General features: G+C 38.2%; 1 protein-coding gene across 1 annotated transcript; it reads right to left on the bottom strand.

The window, feature by feature from the left end:
* Positions 1 to 873: 873 nt before the first annotated feature.
* On the bottom strand, positions 874 to 17258 carry plekhm1 (pleckstrin homology domain containing, family M (with RUN domain) member 1). Its single transcript, XM_079660413.1, has 12 exons — positions 17037 to 17258; positions 15338 to 15427; positions 14029 to 14270; positions 12633 to 13292; positions 11205 to 11649; positions 9382 to 9523; positions 5631 to 6593; positions 4829 to 4974; positions 3862 to 4055; positions 3713 to 3776; positions 3475 to 3632; positions 874 to 2797 (listed from the first exon to the last, which is right to left on the bottom strand). Exons 2-12 carry the CDS (start codon positions 15389 to 15391, stop codon positions 2674 to 2676), a joined length of 3192 nt encoding a protein of 1063 aa, XP_079516539.1. The 5' UTR covers positions 15392 to 15427; positions 17037 to 17258; the 3' UTR covers positions 874 to 2673.
* Between the last annotated feature and the right edge of the window lie 4379 nt (positions 17259 to 21637).

The raw sequence follows: 21637 nt of genomic DNA, 5'->3' as shown, positions 1-21637 counted from the left end.
GGGAAGTCTGCTCTTCAACAATAGGACTTTTTCCCCAGGTGAGTCTCGGGAGAATATTAGTGCCATGCATGGGATAACATCAACCAGAGGAGGACTTTAAAAAAGAATGTTGTCAACGGTACAACAAGATTTAAACTTTCAGTATGTGTGCCAAGCTTTGGAAAAAATATGATAATTTTTGTATTTTCATTTTGCGAATAAAGTGAAAATGTGGAGAATGTGGGAAATTCAGTATTAGTACCAGGCCTGAAAAAAACATACAATTATTTTTTCTTTCAGTTTGCAATAGCCTATATCTTTCAGTATTAGGGAAAAAAGTCACTATTAATATGTTTCAGTAGTAGGGAGAAAAGTTGCAATGTTGGAATCAAACATCAAACTTTAAGGTTACATAAATCAACTAACGTTAGCAACCATACTGAAAGCTCTTCATTCTTACTTGTTTCCCTTATTCCTGGCCCATACTCTTCCATATACTCATGTGAGTGTCTTTGTTTTTAATGTTGTTACTTACTAGAACAGATTGAACAGACATTAATCGGATTTCTTTGGGAGAAAATGTATACTATGAGGGAAATCTCCTTTAAAATTAACCAGGAGATCATTGCCTTCATACAGTAAGTTGAAGAGATATTATCAACATTATTTTATTCTATGGTGAATGCCCCAAAACACATGTTCATAAATTTCGCACTGTAGCCATACCTAAATGCTCAAAAAGTAATCAAGTTGACTTTAAAAATTGATACTTTTAAGAAAATGTTCCAATGTAAATGACTGTATGTGGATGCAAGTCATTGTATTTAGTAACGTGTTAGGTCTGTAAAAATGACCAATTGTGCCTAAAAGAACAGATTCATGAAATAACAGACATTTTGTTTCATGATGGCCATTTATGTATCCTTATTAAATGAGATGACAAAACATGAAACAGGAATAACAGTACTGCAGTATTCTGTACTCCCTACTTGCAAGTGATATGTTCTGAATATATCCAAATGGACTGGACAAGTTATTATTTTTGTTCTCTGTAGATTCTGCAAAACGTTTCTGTCATCAGTCAGATATTCAAAATTGAGCAAGTAACTCCATGTGCTAGAAGATACTTCAACTAAAATCTAGATAAAACAGTCGTAGCCAGGTGCAAATATGCTAAATGGGTTGTGACTTCAGTAACCATGTAGTATTTAATCATTTGAAGTATTTGCAACCTTGTGAATTACGTCTGTGTGACTCACAAGCAAGATTAGAAGGAATCATTATTTTTAAATAAATTTTTCTGAGTTATTATACTTAAAGAAACATTCCACAAAGTCTTCTGAGTTAATGATTTTTACTATTATACAAAATCTGAATCTAATGCAGCAATTTATTATTATTATTAACATCATTCATTTTCATTATGATAAATAAAAAAGAACAGCCTATGTGAGGCTTTTTGGCCCCTTGTTTAACACCAAAAAAAAAGGAAAATAGTGTAAAGCTTAAATTAAAAAGGCACAATTAAAATGTGTTGATTAGAACATTTAAAGTGCTGATTTCCATATTTTGTATCCTCAGTACCCACGGTCACTGCCGCATTGTGTTTAAATGTGCATCCGAGACAAATGCAGAAAGCTCTGTGGAGCATTTCCGGTAAACATGATGGTGAAGAACGACTAGGGCTGTACCGAATACTAAAAACTTCATTCATAACGATGACAGTCAGAAAAAAAATTCCAATGCGTTTTAAACCTGGTATTTCTGCACATTTGCAGATACAGTTAGTCTACATGCACTAATATTATTAATAGGCCTCTTTTAGGCTGCTAAAATACGCCGGTTCAGAGAAGCTTGTGTTTTGGTGAAAAAGCAGCATTCTGAGTAAGTCATTGATAACTCATGCAGAGTTAACTTCAATTTTCCTTAATCTATTATTCTCGGGCACCTAGTAAGGATGCCACCTGGGCGCCTCCCTAGGGAGGTGTTCCAGGCACGTCCAGCTGGGAAGAGACCAAGGGGTAGACCTAGGACCAGGTGGAGGGATTATATCTCTTCGCTGGCCTGGGAGCGCCTTGATCCCCCAGTCAGAGCTGGTTCATGTGGCCAGGGAAAAGAAAGTTTGGGGCTCTCTGCTGGAACTGCTACCCCCGCGACCCGACCACGGATAAGCGGGAGAAGATGGATGGATGGACACCTATATATGTTTATGTTGAAAAAACATATAGTTATATCCATAAAAAAGGTCTTACTCATTGACTTCAGTCAAATGTATGATTTTGTTTTTTTCGTTATTTTTGGTGACAGACATCTGAATCTTCCTTCAAGAAAATCAATTGTAAAAAAGAAAGACATTCGGTACAGCCCTCTTCTCCACACTGTAAGGCAAAGTAATAAAAGGTGTTCAAATGTGTTGGATATGATTCTTGGCAGCAGCCTCCACTGAGGCCCAGTCCTTGGTTTTGATGGCATGGCGTGGTCTGGATTCAGAGAGGTATTAAAGTCAGTAACATTTGGCTGTGTTATGTCAGCATCACAAGGTCCGATGTGACTAAGTTAGTGCAAGAGAGTCTAGCTACTTCAGCACTGTCGCTCACACACCGCCCTCCACTGTTAGGTCAGGCCAAACGCCCTCATAATTGCACTTGAGGTTACTTCATGTGAAAGCTAGATTTTCAGTTATTGTTCTGTCCGTCAGCGCTCAGACCCGCAGATCCGCAGATCCCTCTCCAGGTATTTCTTCATCCGCTGACAGCGAGGACACGAAACCCCCGCAGCTTTGCAGGCCAGGTGAAACACCGCCTTACAATCTTTACACCTGGGGTAGAGAGGATAAGAAAAAGAGATTTAAAGAAACTGTGACGTCGATTTAGAAACCAATACAAGTTCCACACCACATCTAGAACAACAAACAGATCCACATTTGCTGGATCCACCTATATTCTCAAATCGAGGTAATGTAAAATTCCATACTAACTAAGAAGAATGAAATTGAGGATTTAAAAGATCTTTACACAAAGAATACAAAACAAAGTGATGAAGAGTCATTAAAAGGCAAAAAAAACTGAATTATAGTACATTTGTTTTTGTCTATATATGACACTGCACATACAGGTATTAAATACATACATGTGCATTGTATATGTTTGGTTTGTATTTAGTCAGCTATTAAATATTTTGGTTATTCCCTTTAAAATAATATGTTTTTTTAATACCAAGACCTGACTTGGTCAAAAGGTCAACATGTAGCTTGGTCTCAGTATATAGAATACAATGTGAAACTTGACTAATTTAGCAAAATACATTTAAAAGTTTAACATTAGTAAAAAAAAAAAGTACAAAATAAGTGCCTAATGTAGAGAAAGGCAAATCTTAAAAAAACCAATATGGAACACTTTCCCTCCAAAATGCAGTCTTCCTTCATAAACTGTTAACTTGAAACAAATACAAAGTATTTAAAAAGTAATTGTGGGGATGAACAAATCGGATACATACCTGGTGGTGATGTCAAACTGGAAGGGGAAGATGATGTCATTGGCGTGGCAGATCTGACAGATGAAGCCGCGCTGCGTGCACAGGTCACAGTGGAACACGTGGTTGGAGGCGTACTGCAGCAGTGTCAACAGGTAGTTTGCATATTGACCCTCTGCTATCTAGAAGGAAAACAGACATTTAGGGATGTTTCATGGTGGCACATGTGAGGGCTATTAACAAAATTAACACAGCAGGATACCTGTCGCAGGTCCAGCACGCTGTACAGATGGCTCGACTCCAGCAGGTACGTCCGCTGCTCCATTCTGACCGAGAAATACAAAAACAGCAGTATTATATAATGTCGTAGTAAAATATGGTATAATGTAAGAGGCACCTGCGTACACACACCTGGCCTGGAGTTTTTTGCAGGCTCCACTGCGGCAGATGAGCAGGTAGTCTCCCAGCAGGCGCAGCCTCTGCCGCAGCACGTGGGCCTCAGACATGGGGTCTGCGTGCTTCACTAGCTCAGGGTTCAGCTGATCCAGGTTCAGCAGAGGCTCCTGCTCCACCTGAGCCAGCAGATGCAGGGCCTTCTTACACACCTGGAGACACACACACACCGCAGGAGGTCAGGACGTGATGAAGTGTGTGATGACTGGGTTTCTAACCTGTAGGGCTATAACCAATGTCTTCTTTTTGCATACCATCTGAATCATCCATTGAGGAATACAAATGTAGCTTTAAATGTCTATCGTCATATTTTAAGACGTCATCCACCCAAAAAGGAGAAAAAACATTCCCAATCTGATCAAAGTGATTATTTTCTATTAAATCCACTTACTTTAATGAATATAATTATTCAGTGCGTGCTCCCCCTTGTAATTGGAATAGCAAACTGTTATTGACTACGGTGAAAATGTTGTTTTTGAAAAGATAAACGCCATAAAGTATGAATTGAAATATGGGAATTTTGGAAGTTAAGACATTTATTTATTTTTGTTAAATGTTGACTCTTGGACCTTAGAAGGCTCTGGAGTTTTGTGAAATCTTAGTATCACACACGTCAGAAATAATCTCTGCAGCAAGCACTGAAATCTATTGTAATGCTATAAATAGTATAATACCAATAATATTGGTGTAGCCTAATATGTGTTCACAACTGTACATATCTGGGTTTATACAAAATGGAAAAAAAAGAATTGTTCTTCTTCCTTGTCAAAATCTGGTGCCTACATTACCAACAATGCAACATGGCAAGGCTTTATACATTGTTCTCACAAGTGAAATTATTGCAGTCGCTTTAAATTATGTTTCAGCCTGAAATCCGATAAGAACATCTACAGTATATACTGTAGGTAAAGCATGCTGCACCTACCTCTCTTTGTGCGAGGTCCCAGTTGTGCACCATGCGTGAAGGGATAATGCTGGTGTCGCCATGGTGACAGGAGTCACAGTAGTACTGTCGTGTGAACTCACAAAGCCGGGCTCTGCCTCGGGACGGGCCAATTTGCTGAGGACACCCTGCCCATGACACACAGCAAACAAACTCAGCCATGATTCACAACAACAACAAGAAAACAAATGCATCCAGGCTCAGACACACAACGCACACTTCTGCATAGTATAGATACCCCATACATGTTGCCATTAGGATTTTTCAGTGTCAGTGATTAGAGATTATTTATATATAAAAAAATAAAAAAATATTATTATAGAACAGTCTCATGTTATTTATCAGAAAGAGTTGACAATGTAGATTGATGCTACAATTGGGACAAATGCTAAGTTAAATTAGTTTCTACAAATAAATAAATGTTGCTCTTGAATTCACAGCGCATCTCACTAGTTTGCTTGCTGTTGTCAGTTAGTTTTATCATTTCCTCCCTTGTGATGTCGTAAATCTGAATTTCTACTATTTTCTGACTGTTTATAGACAAAGTAATTTATGGATTGGTCTGAAAAACAGCCATCATAATAGTCAAAAATGTAAATAATTGTTTGTTGCAGCTCTAAAAACCAACTACTTCTATTCTTCAACAAGCACACCATGCATCATTTAATCTCAAGCATGTCAATGAAAGAAACCAGACTGGAGTGATCTGATTTAAAAGCAACTCAAAAAGGATAATCAATGTGTGTTTATGCTATTTGTTGCAATATTGGAAACTCAATGTTACCTGCACATTTGAAGCTCTGAGTGTCAAGCCCCTTCTCTGAGGGCACAGTGCACAGATTAACAAGCAGGGCCCCATCTTCTTTGAGTCTGTGCTGCACCAGTCTGTGGAGGTTTCCAGTCCCCACAGCCGGCTCAACGGAGCCTCCGTCCTCCCCGCTCTCCAGGTACGAGTCCAGAGCTCCGCGGATCAGAACCCTCCAGGAGCGAGCCTCCTCCGGGTTCTCCGCTCGGAGTCTCAGCGTGTCCCTGACGGTCAGCAGTTTGAAAAAGGCCGGCCCTCCCAGAGAGACGTCAGGCACCACGTCCCGGATTTCCTCAATCTGGTGGGTCTGCCGCAGCAGCTTCCTCCCCTCTTGGACCCGGAAACCTTTCAAGGCCTCCAAAGAGAGGGAGAAGACCAGAGGAGACCATGTCCGAGCCTCGGGATCATTGGAGAAGTACAAAACGGTTTCTTTGATCGCATCTGTTTCTATATCAGCAGTCCGAGTCCAGTCAAATTCCTGTAGAGGAGGCGCCTCCTGCCCCCCCCCTGTCCCTGTGTCAGAGGCTAGTGAAGTGCGCTCAGGGCTGGGGGGGGTGGAGGTCGGGGACAACGGATCCACACCGTTCTCAGTGGTGGGTACCAGAACCTCCCATTGATCTTCAGCACGAGATGCTGGACGGCATTTCTTGACGGCTTCTACGATCCGGTCCACCCAGTCCTCGGCTTCGTCCCGATTGGCCGCCCGGAGGTACAGCCGCTTCCCAGGGAAGGCCACCTCGAAGCGGCCCTCAGGTGAGGCGATGCGAGCCTCCTCACAGCGCAGCAGGGAGCAGTTGTCGCTGCAGGTGCGCTCCTCTGCGTTGAGATACAGCCGGAACTCGTAGGGCGACAGCTCACAGTAGTTATCGCGCCACATTCCCATCGCACCGCGCCGCTCCAGCTGGCCGAGCTTCAGCAAGCCCCGGAAAGGGTTGAACAGCCCTGACAGAACAGAGTCACAGTAAGCTATTAAATACATTATTTTTGGTCTATTTTGACATTATGGAGACAGGTTGACAACTAAAGACTCATTTTATTTTTGACATAACTGCTTTGAAAACTATTTTGGACCCTGATTTCATATAAAAAAAGTGATAAAATACTGTTTAAAGAAAAGAATAATACAACTGAAATAGAGCTGCAAAAAAATAAGCCAAATGGACAGAAAAACATTCCCAACTGTATTGATGATCTATTTATTATTGTTCTTAGGTTGAAGAAAGTGCGGTTTTTTGCTCCTTAAAATGGAGATTTCCTGCTTTTCTCCATGAAAATATTTGTTAAATAAAGCCCTAAACTTTAGTACTAAAATGAAGCAACTATTTATATCATCAATAATATTTTTTCTTACAAAAAACAAACACAAACACATAATTTAAAAAACAGTTAGGACATTATATAAAATAATGTAATTCTATATTTACTAATGTAAAATGTCGATGACTTAATCAGTAGAAGTTCCAACATTCTTTAGTAAATGTAGTGCATGCCCATATTGCCTCAGTAGGTGATGAAATGAAAGAGTGACCTGCTGTAGACCATTGACATGGTTACATTATAAACCTGCTGATGTCATTTAGTGAGATTATATAGCAGCAGCTCCATAGTCCAAGCACTGATGAGGTGACGTCTCGCAAGACATACAAGTTTATCACATTCCAGAACAATCAAAAGCTACATCCTAATGAATGATGTAAGGTTTCCCATTATCAGCTGGTGGAAAACACCTGTTGTGATGTAACAGTCTGGGGTGTGGTTGGTTACACCTGTATTGTTTTCATTCCACAGGGCCAGAGGACTGTACTACGAAGCTGGATTTTTGCTTAGCGGGCTAACTTCAGGGAAAACTCGGGGTTTCCGGTCCTACGAAGCTGGTTCTCTTTTTAGCGGGCTAGATCTCCATGGTAACTTATGCTGAGCATCTAACCTGCTCCGGAGCAGGTTAGGTTGCAGGCTAAAATACACATAGCCTTCCTCAGGCAGTGTGTTTGTACCGGAGACAGGAGACACCCCCATGATAAGAAACTGTAAAAAAATCATCGAGGAATCCCTCTGGAGTGGAGTCATGGCAACTGGATCTGAATTATTTGTTTGTATTCTGTGGTTTGTGTTCCAGCTGTCGATCAGCTGTGCGCGGCGTCTCCACTGCAGCCTGTGCGTCTCAACCCCCCCGCAGCAACTCTATATCCTCCAGTTAAAGGAAATAAAACTAATGTGTTTTGTTATATTAGCTGTACAATTCACCAAATATGGTGTTCTTAGTTTCCATACCTCCTGTGTTTTACGAGCGACTTATCAAGTATTGGCGAACGGCATAAAACATGATTAAACATGATAGTATATAAAACCATGCTCGTATCTACAACCTAGAAAAAAGCAAAACGGCGTCAGTTTAAAGTAATTCTGTCTTGCTACTTACCGCATCATTTATGAGAATACATTTCCTAACAAGAGAACATAATTGAGGGGTGATCAATAACATTTCCGTATTTATTTATTTTTAAGTTATGTTTTTGTGTGCACTGAGGAGGAGTCTCAAACAGGCATTTGTTTAATCATTTTAAGATTGGCTTTAATTAAGTTTTGCAAATTAATTCTTCATATAAGATAAATGACAGGTAATTTTATTTATGGTATTATTTTTACATATTTCTCTCCATTCTTCCTTCTGCCAACGGTGTCGCAGTTTCTCGTCTCTCCTGTTTTTTTTTACGGATGGGTCAGAGTGTGCGTGGAGGACCGCACATTTTCCCGTCAAGTTTGTTTTTTATAAATCTCAAAGATTGCTTAGAAACTGGCGTACCCCATATTTTGAGTGTACGCAACGTTTATAAATGAGGCCCCAGGGCCTTTTTCTCATAAACAGTCTGACAATACTCTCTCCAAACTTAAGCTAAAAAAATCCACCGAAGAGTCTTAGCTAGAAAAATGTTACATTGGTGTGGTGGACCCAGTTTGATTGGTGAATCAAAATAATAAATAAATGAAATGCCCTTTTAGTGACATGGGCGTAGAACGGACTGTGAAATCAACAGGCCTAATCATACTATAATTTAGTTTTTATTAAGGTATGTTACTATAAATATAATGTTATCTTATGACACATCTGATGTATAATTTGTAAGCCACACTTTATGTTTAAAACACAGGCTAATTATACAGTAGCATATGGAGCTGCTGAAATTGTTCATAGTTATTTGCATATGTTTGTTAACCATGCTGGTCATTTTCATAGTTAATCTATGTAATAGGGTTAGGTTTGGTCAGTTGAGAAGCACTTGAAATGTTTGGCTCTATGAAACCTGATGTACTTATATGATTCTGTTTTCTTCAAGGTCGTATCTTCCTGGTCGAATGTACTTATTGTAAGTCGCTTTGGATAAAAGCGTCAGCTAAATGCAATGTAATCTAATGTAATGTTTAGTGCCAGCATTTAACAATGTCTGTGATCACTGGCCAGTCTATATGCAGTGGCGTTGCTTGGCATGTTAATCTACTTTAAACCAGCGAACAAGCCATTTTGTCCTCTGCTTAAGAATCCCCTAAGCCTCTTAAAAGTCCTTCTCCATACTACTAATAGTTTGTAACCGTAAAAGCCCTCTTAAGGGCTAATGTCCTCTGTATATAACTTGACCAGGAGCGAGTCTCTACTGTAAGGGGAGATTCTTAGAAAACAGAAAACAGGTAGGAAATATATTTAGCCAGAATGATTTCGAACTGCATGTTTCACCTCTTTGTCTGCGATGGACGACGCCGGGGGGGGACTGAGAGGGCTCAGCCGGGGGGGCAGGAGGAGGCGCCTCGCTCTGGTCCGGCACCTCCTCCAGGCGGGGCATGTAGATGTCATCCTCAGAGATCCAGGAACGAGAATGCTGCAGTAGAAAAAACAAACATTTTGTAATAACGAGATATAAGAATAATGCCCACAACAACTTTGAATCAAAGTTTGTGCATGTAAACTCTCTGCCTGTTTCCCTTGTACTGCTGCAGCATTTCAAATAATCTAATTGCATTCGATTTAGATTTGTATCTACATGAACATTTTGCAAAAAACGGAACAACATGTTGCATTGCCATCAGACTAATGTAAAGTGGTGCAGGTCTAAAGGTTCTTTTATCAAAAATACCTTATTGCAAGGAAATAAAACGACAGGACACTTAGGGCTAAAGTAATTTGTAGATTAATCAGAAACAATTTAATTTACAAAGTAAGTTAGCAAAAGTCATTGGCAAAAGTGCCAATACATACTTTAATTTGATAGTTGATCTGTTTTTCTTAGTTTTATAATAACTCTAGAGCCGAATAACTTTGGTTTTTGGAGATAAGACAATTGAAGATGTCTTCTAGAGCTTACAAACTATTTGATAGACACTTTTTGTTGATTAAACGACAATTAAATGCTTTCAAACTAAATGAGTTGTGGATCAGATGTTCTCATTAGAGAACACAACTGAGCTGTACTCCAAACTGCCGTTTCTGTTGCCATGTGCCTTTGGGGTTATTAGTGTGAGAGCTACAAGACACTGTTATTATGAATAGTGTCTTTTTCTGTTAAGGGTCATGTAAAGATGAAACTCATTTATCACTTAGCTTGACTAATTTGAATTACCAATGTGTAGACACCACAGAAAGTCCTGCTTTTAAGGAACATTGAGACATACCCTGCGTCTGAATTAAGAGTGCTTTGTGGGTATTTCATGCTGCAGGAAGTTAATTATCTGTACCAGCGTTATCTATAACATCCTACCACCGGAAAGGTTTTATGACATCTCTCGATTTTTGAAACACAGCAGGACTAACTTGTGATCTCCTTGAATGGTAAACTTTTTTTAAATGTTCCAGGAATGATTAAAAAGCTTGTGTAGATGTTCCATGCTGACAAAGAGTCAGGTGTCCTATGTGTCATTTCCTAAAATATGGGCAGTTCTGGAGCAATTCTGCATTTCCTCATGCTAAGCAATATGAGTAAAACACTTATTGCTTAGCACTGTTTTAGAAGTGCTGTTTTTTCAGAAAACACAGGAAACACGACTTGTATATTTAAAAAAAAAAAAAGGCTCTTTTAGCTTTCCCAAAAATGGTATTTGTACTTGTTTAAATATAATAAAGCCTTTAGTGGGTGCCGGTTTCAGATGACCTTATGTTGGTCCTCCTGGGTCCTACATGTTATTGTTTTTATTTTTTTTTTTTATTGTACGTAATCTTATTTAATTTGTATCTATTTTTATCTTGTAAGTCTATTATATCTTTAAGTACTGTCATTCATGTTTGCTGATCTGTAAAGCCCACTGAGACGAATGTGTTTTGTGATATTGGGCTATATAAATAACATTTGATTTGATCTTTTTGTTGTATTTTTCTTCTCTACATGATTAATTTTCTTGTACAGTTTTCACTTCTTAAATCAGATTTTGGTAAACTGTAAGCTACTGGCCATTTTATAATTTTGCACAATCTGCATTTGTTCATATATTGATCTTCATGTTTCTACATTCTATCTTCTGTTTTTATCTCTAACTATTAGGAGACTGTCCTCTTATTTAAATACTTACTGATAGAGAACCTGTGGACAGTTTCCTGCTCAGGATGCTGAGGGAGTGACTTGAGCCTGGATGCACTGAAGGCTCTGGAGTTTCTTCTTCTTCCTGTTCAGGCTCTGTAGTCTCATGAGAAAGGTTTGCATGTTCTTCTTCTTCTACAGACTCCACCGGCTCACTGTATGTGTCCAAAGGGAGCTCAGCAGAGGTATTGTTGCACACTTCAGGCAGAGTGTAGTCAACATGATTCTCATTAGATGTTGGCGAGGGCTCTGAATCAGATTTTGGAAGAGGGTCCACGAGGTCCTGGGATGAAGAAGGGGGACCCTGGGTCTCGCTGTCGGAGCCGCTGAAAACGGCCGTCTCCGAGTTCTGGTCGGGATCCGTGCTGGAGACAAAGGAGTCTTCACGCATGGAGTCCTGACTGCAGTGTCCGCTCTCCCTGAACTCTGTCGGAGAACTGCAGAGACAAGGACAGGTCATGATACGTTTTACTGCAAGCTTAAATAAGGGGTATGAACAGCCTTTAAAAAGTTACATGCAAGCACCTTTCAAGGTACCCAAACAAATCATTTCCAGACTCTTGTATCTTTTATCATCACATTTAAATTCTTACAACAAATGCAACTCTGAGAAGTACAGTATACCCACAGCAATATCCACGTATATTTTCACTTTGTTTATTTTACCAGCATATTCATATTAACATTTTGATAATGATCATTAAATCCTAACTAGCTCAGTTAGGTGAGACGATAGGGGGAAATAATAATATATAAAATCAGGATTGCTTTATTGAAAGAATTCAAATATTTTTGATTTACATGGGTGACAAAAGTGTTGATTGATGAATTACCCAATAACTTGAAAATCTAGCATTTCTGGTTTAATGGTTTGAATTAAGCACTTTCCAACATTTAAATACTTTATATAAAAAAAGAGTTAAATGTTCCATTTACAAATTATAATGCTTACATTAGAACATATTTTTCTTATTGTCAACATTTTCAAAGCAAAGCACCTAGGTCATTCATTTCCATTGAAGACAAAACATTTTTTTTTTAAAGGCTGTCATTTCCTTAAACAGCTAGACACCTTTTAACAAACAGCAGTAAAAGAGAATTCATTAAGGACTATTTTTAGGTGCGGATTAATCCACATTTGGTGCTTCAGTGAGTATTTATAGCAGTAGGACATTTAATAGGATTAACTCAAGATAAACTACAGTCAGTGTGTTCACGGGAATAAAGTAACATGATGTCACCCAGTGCAACAGTGTGGCTCATCAATGCTCTCTATGGCATACAGGAATACAATTAGATTATTTTTAGCATGTAATCATTATTGGTCTTTTTATAGGATTTGTTGACAATAAGAATTATAAAGAATACCACCACATACATCCTTTTTCCTCTATCTGCTCAAATCAAAACACACACTTACTCCTTCTGTAGCCTCTTGGTGCTGATGTTGACGTTTATGGGCATGTCCAGGTCGTATGAGGACCAGGGCTCTCCTGTGGGGCTGCGGGGGTCCTGCCCCTGCAGCAGGCTGTCAGAGCTCAGGCTGGAGGAGAGCTGCGAGGAGCCCGTGGTGTCCAGGCTTAAATTTGACGAGTTCATTGCATTCCTGCCCCCTTGTAATACCCCTGTTCCTTTCCCTGGGCACCCTCTCTGCATATCCTGTGCATCTGAAGAGCCTGACGACTGCGACACTGTATCCCATTCTTTGTTAACAGATTTGGCGGTGGGGTGGTCTACGCCGTTGAGGGGCAGTTCGACCGTGTCCGCCTGGGACATGGGACAGAGTCCGGCGAGAGCCAGAGGCGTGGTGGTCCATTCGTTGAGGACAGCAGACTTGTAGGATAGGTTGAACGTAAGAGAGGCGAGACCCTGGAGGTAGCTGAGCAGGACTTCCCGCTCCTCGGTGTTCAGGAGCAAGGCACTGGGCTGGTAGTGGCCCCGCAGCTTGGAGCCCTCACGAAACAGTGAAGCTAAGTAGCACTCCAGCAGGCCGTGGTTGAGGGCCAGCCGCAGCCACGCTCGGCAGCGACCAACCTCTGTTCCCACGAAGCTGATCTTCTCCAGCTCAGTGACCACATCACTGTGGAAATAACACAGTTATTACACTTAGGACTAAGATTTAGCAGATCAGTATAAAACATTTAGGACAACTCAAGATTGCATATAATATCAGTTAATCTGCTGATACATGTCTTGATTTATTGGTCTATAAAAAGTCTTTGAATAAGGAATATGCTGTTCTTTGTTGCCTGATTTGACCAGATCCTTTTAGTAATTGTATTTCTAAATGTTTTCCAAATTTAGTGACACAATCAGACCATCAGAGAAGAAAAGAGAAATATATTGAAATATGTTTTATTGTAATTCCTTCTCATGCATGCTTCTAAAAGTTATAATATATATTCATATATAAAATAACTATAAAAAGAAAAATATTACAAAAAGTTTTGTGTATATGTCTTAAATGATAGTTACAAGAATTAAATAAACAGTCTTGGATAATAAACACAAAACCAATTGAGCAAGACAATGATCATCTGTGCATCTCTTGAAAGCTTGATTTATTCCTATCAATAACTCATATTTGAAAAATGTTTCCCTTTGTCATCATATAAGAGAAAGAAAAATAGTAAACCATCACATTAGAGAACCAGGAATTAGTGAATGTTTGGAAGTCTTGCTTTGAGAATGACCAGAACTATTTTCTGGTCATCGAAATAGTTGCAGATAAATATTCTGTTAATCTTGTCGGATTCATCATTTCAGCTCTTATTCTTCTTCTTATTCTGTATTTTTGAGAATAAATGTGTCTTTACCGATGGGTGACGGTCTTGAGGAGGCTCCAGAAGAAAGGCTGTGGGAGCGGACATCTGCCTCCCTTCCGACTCCGGCCCCCAGCCTCAGAGCGGACGTACTTGCTCTTGATACCGTGGATGAAGATGGCCTCCAGCGCACAGCAGAGCAGGTTAGCATCGCTGTCCTCGCTGGTGACCACTGTGTCTGACGTCACATATCTCTTCTGAAGGGCCTTGAGCGACTGTGCCAGCTTATCTTTGATCTACATGTGACAATGTGTGAGAGGGAGAAGTATCAGCTTCCTGCTTTTCTTTTGGAGCGAGGTCCACTGGGGTGTGTTGCGGATGAGAGCAGGTTAGCACATAACTTATAACTCTGTTCACAAACACATATAAGAGCCACAGCAAAAAGAAAACACTAAGCATCATTTCTTCATTCCAATCTCTATCTTGATGGGGAATAGATTTAGTGAGGTTAGTGGCCATGGGGTTACAACAGAGGCCTTTAGATGATCTACGGTCACATGACACCTGCCCTCAGCTGACATGGACAGACAGAGAACATAAACATAACCTACATTATGGTATAGGTTGCTTACTTCTGCAAAACTAAACAGTGAAAAACGATGAACTTGGCGTTCTCTAAGGTGAGCACTGAAGCACTCTTCATTTACAGTGCTTGACTTGGCAGGACTTTAGCCTCACAGCTAAATGAAATAATCTAGGACCAGTTACTTGCCTGCCTCATAGCTTCTCCATGACTCACATACATTTATTCAGCAAGTCAGCCGTGCATTGGTACACTGTCTGCAAGTCCTGTTGTAAAAAGCTATATTAAAACAGAATTACAGTAAATTGTGCTAAGGGTTTTCCAAGATTTTTTAAACATTAAATTCACTTGAAGAACCTTTTATCTAATAATATCACATGTGTTTAAATTGCTATATGTAATAGTGTCCTATGTACGTTCTCATATTAATTTGTCATGTATGATGTTTTTCATACATGTGCTGCATGCATAATGAGCCTAGGCCTGTCCTATGAAACAGTTAACATAAATACATACATTCAAAATGTAATACCTATATAAGTAAAAGACTTAACTGTAAAAATAAGTTTGCCACACATCAATCACTAAGTTAAGATCAGGGCAGAAGTGGTATAATGTGAAGTACAGTTACAACATGTTCCATGTCACAACCTGTCTATGTTGAGACAAACTCCATGAGCAAATAAAGATCAACTTGACACCTTCACATTTAGCAGAGACGCAAAGTGAAAGCAGCTACAAAGTAACAAGATCATATGTGGTAAAAGCCCGTGGTTTTACCTGTTTGACATCTTTAGCCTCAGGTGGCGTATCTGGCATCTGTGTAGCTAGCATGGCATCTTCTGGGAAGGTTTACGCCCACATGGTAAACTGAAAGACATACAACAAAAGACTATTCAAAACCTGAACTTCTCTAACAACCACGATATTGACCCCTGCTTCCCCAATGACTTGACATTTAATAGTAAAGATGGGCAAACAAGCTGTGCAAAAGGCAAAGCATGTGATAATAAAGGAAGCTGGTTTTTTCCTTCTCCTTCCTTCCTCACTACATTTTACAAGTACACTGAGCTATCATTACATTTGCCATCACGAGACTGAGTTCTGATACATATCTGCTCTTTCATGGTTTCAGTAAGGGACTGCTTTGTAACTGAGTCATGTGAGGATGCTGATTAAAAGAATAGTGGTGTCAGCAGGGAAGTAGCAACAAAATGCCTCAGGACTAACTTCCTCAAAAAAAAGCAAATCAGGACCCAATAGCATGCCACTCAGATTTCCTGACATGATCAACACGCAGATAAGATTAGATTAACTGTTTAAGAGCTTTATTGGTCCTCAAAAATAGAAATGTAGAGACAAGACATTGTTAAGTGAGTGGTGATTAATAGCAGCTGACTCAACAATTTGTACACTTCGTTTATAAAGAGGGGAAAATCATGTTTGACTGTATTGACAAAATAAAATACAGAACCAGATTCAATGTAACATATAACCGTAATATCGTTAGTATCATGGTACAATATGATACAGTATGTGATGCGTAACAAGGTGTAGTGGTGTAGTAAAATTGCATAACATAATATCTTTTATATATAAAAGATATAATATCTATTATAGTACAATAATAAGACAAAGTATATGGGTTGAGTATAGTACAGCAATATAAGATAGCATAACATACAGGTGAGGGCTGCAACTAAAGATGTCCCAATTTATCTGCAGACGATTCTTTAGATTAATCATAATTTGGCCTATAATATGTCATAGTAAACAAAACATGTAAAGTGATATCTTAAAATGTCTAAGAAAAGCAATATATCTCCATATGTAATAAGGACAAAAACAGCATGTTTGATATGTTGAAAGAAAAATAAACGATCGATTCTTTTGAATAATACAATGTTAATTTATCTGGTGATCGACTAATCGATCATGGTGGCCGCTCTAAGTACCATATAGTATATGCTATAGTACAATAATATAATATATAGTATATGAAATAACATGGTTTAAGATATGACATAATGGGGTGTGTAGTACACCAATATAACATAGAATTTAATAGATATCAAATATAACAGTATCATAATAGTGTTGTACAGTATATAAGACCTAGAGGGAAAAAAGGATTACTTAACAACATTATTAGAAAATACAGTGTGGTGAATAATTGACCTTACAGCAGCATGTTGAGACATGTTTAAGTAAAAACTAGCATAACATCACACCTCCATAATCGTCAACAATACTGTACAGCAAGTTGCCAATTTTTAGTTAGCTTCTGTTTTGGGCGTGTGTGGGAATTTAGGCTCGACAGGGAGCTTGACCCATCGTAATATTAAATAAAGGTAACAGGAAACAAGCTGTAAAGCACAATTCACATAGCAGTTCAGTTGAATCCATAAAAAATGACATTAACAGTAAACGTGAGGCTGAATAATGTGGTGTTAGTAGCGGTTAACGTTAGCTTTCTTACCGAAACAAGGCTGGCTAACTTGCCATTAAGGTCCAGGCACCCGCAATATCCTCCGGAAATGGCTATAAATTCAGTAAATGTACATTAAAGTCATGTCAATCCGTACAGTCGCCCTCCGTAGCTTCGAAAACACCCAAAACGCAAAAAAGATCGTTAAATAAGACTTGTTTCCTGGAGAGGTGAGAGCACTCTTGTCACTATCACCATCCAGCTGAAGACAGATGCATCATGGGAACTTAACCAGTGATGCCTTCAGGCTCTACATGAAATACAGTAACAATGACATGAGCGTGACAGGAATGTAAACAACTAACATTTAACAGAAAATAAACATACCTCATCATCATGTCTCAAACGCATCCGAATATCCTACAGCTTTTGTTCTGATCAGTGCAACTAGAAGAAGTATACAAAATACCACAAAAAGGGTATTTATTACGATAAAAATAGCATTGACATGATTAATGATGTTATTGCACTTATATGTGTAGTATGCAATTATTTAACTTAAATAAGATAACTAACATTAGTATAGGTGTCATTTTGCACTAACATCAATTACTTTACTTTATCATAACAATTAGTGTATTTGCCTGAACCAAGTAGAAAAAGCGGTATAAGTCGTTCTGCAGTGGTAGATATTGTTTACGAGTCACACGTAAAGGCAGCACAGCTTTTGAGGCGTGCTGATGTTGTGGCTGTATTGCTGACATGAGAGAACTTCATGTTCCCAGTCTGCCCTCTCAGAGTTCCTGACTGTTACAACACATCTCCTGGAAGTTCCCATCACACACTACGCAGCTTGTAAACTGTATAGTAACTCCACCAAATTACCCACACACTTTTAAATTACTTTAGCATGTTTGTCTGTTTGTGTCCTAAATTATAAGCAGGCAAGTACAATTAATGTGAAAATATAATGAAGAGATAGAGAGATGAAGTTGTCTGCCAACAATGGGTTGTTTTTGATGAATAACATTCCATTTCTCAAACAACTGCAATTTTAAAACACAGTGATTTACTGAAAACAATTATTAATCAAAAACTGCCAACAGGGGCATTTGTATACCAATAATAATATCTCCTATTATTATTACTTTATTACTTTATTGGTTGTCATTCAATGTTAACCCTTGAACTTCTCGTATGTCTGTGTCATCATACAACATTCATAAAACATCAACCTTGCTGTGATTTTCACTTTGTTGCTCTTGTGTAGTTTGGATTTGTATTTATTTTCCTATTTGTTATGTATGTACGCTACTTTAAAAAGGGAGTGTTTGATATCCCACATAGGCCTACTGTTTAAGGAGAAAAAGCATGCACTAGAATATTAACACAATGAAAAAAAGCAGATGTAGCCTATTATAGGGACTGTATGCGTTTAATAAAATGAAGCCAATCAAGAACAATAAATGGAAATGGAAATGTAATAATACACTAAAGAAGATGTTGAAATACGAAGGAAACAGCTGAATTCCCCCTCTGGAGTTCAATAAAGGCTTATCTGTCGTTCCTCTTTTCAAGTCTCCTGAAGAAACGTCATGACGTGATTTCACTTTGCAGTCTGAGAACGTCACAGTGTTACGTAACGCAGCTCGGTGTCACTTTAACTTTCACTTTGGGGGAAGCACTTTCTTTCAATTTATGACATGTGTGGTATACGTTGATACTCCGAAATCAAATCCACAATAGTAAACATTAATTACAAATGTAATTAAACCGTAAAACACTGATATGCCAATAATAAGAACACTTGTTTGTTGTTTAAAACACATATTTATACATTTGAAACACATTTCTATCACAAAAATAGTCTGAAGATTGAAATTAAACTATATGTATAAAAGTATGTTCTTGCATCCTAATCTCCAAAACACTAAACTAAAATAAAATAAACAGACAAATCTATTTTACAATAAATGATGAGATTAGTTTAATTGTATAGGCTACTCGAATGCTCTTTATTGTATGACGGTATAATCTCTCAAAATGTGGCGCAGTATTTAAGCTTGAATTAAAAAAATCAAATGCAACTATAACATAATGTTGCACATATAATTAGAGGACTAATTGGAATCCGAAAAGTGTGTGACATCATGTTACAGTTTGAGGTTGACTGCGGGTAATCCCGCATGTAGACTAGGAAAATGAAAGTGCGCCCTACAGTATAAATGAGGCGCTGCAGCTCTGGTTCCTCACTTCCACTATATAGCCAACAAGAGAAATCTCTATTTTCTCCATACAAAGAACATTTGTACCTTTTAAAAAATGCTCAAAGGAATGTTCTTCGTGTGCCTGTCTCTCAGTCTGTGGACTGCAGGCTCCTCTCTGAGCTGCAGATGGATGCAGCATAAATTCCAACAGTTCAGTAAAAACTCTTTGGATCTAATAGATACCATGGTAAGTGCACCTCTTTGGATTTTGGTTTCAAGTCATTAGATGAGTTTACTTTATTGACTGTTTACTTCATGATGTGTGTGTTTGTGTGTGATGCAGGCTAACAACTCCACCAACACCACTGTGGATGCTGGAGTGGGCTTCCCTTACCGTCTGTACAAAAAGGCGTCCAAAGCATCAGTAAGTCAGCCTCAACTTTTGGAATAAATATCAAAATCCAAACACATGGCATAATTTTCTCTCAATATATCAAATTAGTTTGATTGAAGTCAGTGCATCTGTGCCTTTTGTAATCTGTGATTGATCACCTTCTTCCAGGCTGAGGACAGACTCCATTTCCTAGTTCAGATTCTGAAAGAGATGTTTGTGCTGTTTGACGAGGATACCAGCAAAGCATCATGGGAGGAGAACACAGAGGAGAACTTCCTCCAGCTTCTAATCAGGCAGGAACAAGGCCTTCGCTCATGTGTAAGTACACAACATTTAGTTAGATCTCTTTTACATTAAAGTCCTGACACAACACATGTGCAAGTGTTTATACAACTGTGAGTAAATGACAGGTGTTTTAACATTTATTTTCTTGTAATACATTTAGATTGGGACCCACAAGAAGGAGAACAGGAATCTACACATGTATTTCCAAAGACTCTCAAGCCATGTCCTGAAAAAAATGGTAAGTCTGTCTGTCTATCTATCTATCTATCTATCTATCTATCTATCTATCTATCTATCTATCTATCTATCTATCTATCTACAACACTTTCATAATGAAGATTTTATTCTGTGTGCAGGACCACAGTGCTGAGGCCTGGGAGCTGATCAGGAATAAGATGAAAACCCATCTTGTGAGAGTAGACCTGCTGGCTTCTTCTCTTCTCACCAACTAACACCTATCACACAATGACCATGTGTTATTTTATTTGCGAACCTTATTACCTTGAATTATTTATCTATTTTTTACCTTTTTATTTATTTAAATATTGAGTTTTTTTTTTAATAATGTAAGCTGCATGAGAGCCTGCTTGTTCTCTTACTCTATGAGTAATCTCTGTCTATCACAAATGTGGTAATTTATTTTTGTTACATGCAGTTTATTTAATCCTAAACTTATTTATTTAATCATAAACTTATTGATGTATTTATTCATTTGTTTGTTTGTTTATTTGTTTATTTATTTATTTATGTAGATATATATATGTGTATTCATTGATTATGTATTTGTCTTTTTGGACTTTTTGAACATGCTTTTCATTTTGTATACTACATTTGCTTTGAGCAAAACTGTGTATGTTTTCTACATTTGTTACGTTTTTAATAAATAAAAACATATATTTTTTGGGAAAAGAAAATTGTAAGTTGATTCTTTTTATTCCTGTCACATAAACAAAAGGGATGTAGACATTTTTATATTACAGGATCAACCAACATGCAGAACCATTATTTCTACACCAATACCACTCACAGTATATCTTACTAACTGAATGTACGAAATACCAAGATGTATGGTCTCACTTTTTAATTAACAAGTTACTTAAATATAAAGGGAAACATTAGACAAGCCAAAGATATAATGGAGTCCCACAAGGCTATGTACTTGGTCTATTCTATTCACCTTATATATTGGCCTATGCTATATTCCTATAGGCGATATTATTAGAAACCCCTCAATAAACGTTCATTTTCATGCAGATGAAATATAAATATATACTGTATACATACTGTATTTTTTTTCCCTAGTCGCTTTCTAAATTATTTTTTAGAATATCGTTTGCATTTCCGTCCTGCGAGGCGTCCTGCGAGGGATCCTGCCTCGATTGCCCTCCATGAGGTATATCTTTAAACTTTTCCCTTAAATATTTTGGGGAAAATGTCATCGTCTGTCTGAATTAAGGTCCCACAGGTTGGATTGAAGGGGACAGACAAAATCAGATCAGATTAACAGATTAACAAAAACAGACTATCATGTATGTTTATGCTGCTTGTTTGTTAGATGGGTTCAGAAATTAGGCATTGTGAACTAACTTAAAGGCCAGCATGAAGATTCACTGTTAAAATTATAGCCTACTTGTTCACTCTAATTACTATTTTCTTTAAGTCTCTAAGTCTCAGTTCTTCCTATCTTGTACTTTCTGTAAAAGGTACTAGTTGAGAAATCTAAACAAGGCTCCAATATTATGCAAGTTTTTCATTTTATTGTAAAT

The sequence above is a fragment of the Notothenia rossii genome, assembly GCF_949606895.1.
Source record: "Notothenia rossii genome assembly, chromosome: 11".
Classification (NCBI taxonomy): Eukaryota; Metazoa; Chordata; class Actinopteri; order Perciformes; family Nototheniidae; genus Notothenia; species Notothenia rossii.
Note: the sequence above shows the minus strand (reverse complement) of the source record. Positions and strands in the feature narration are given on the sequence as shown.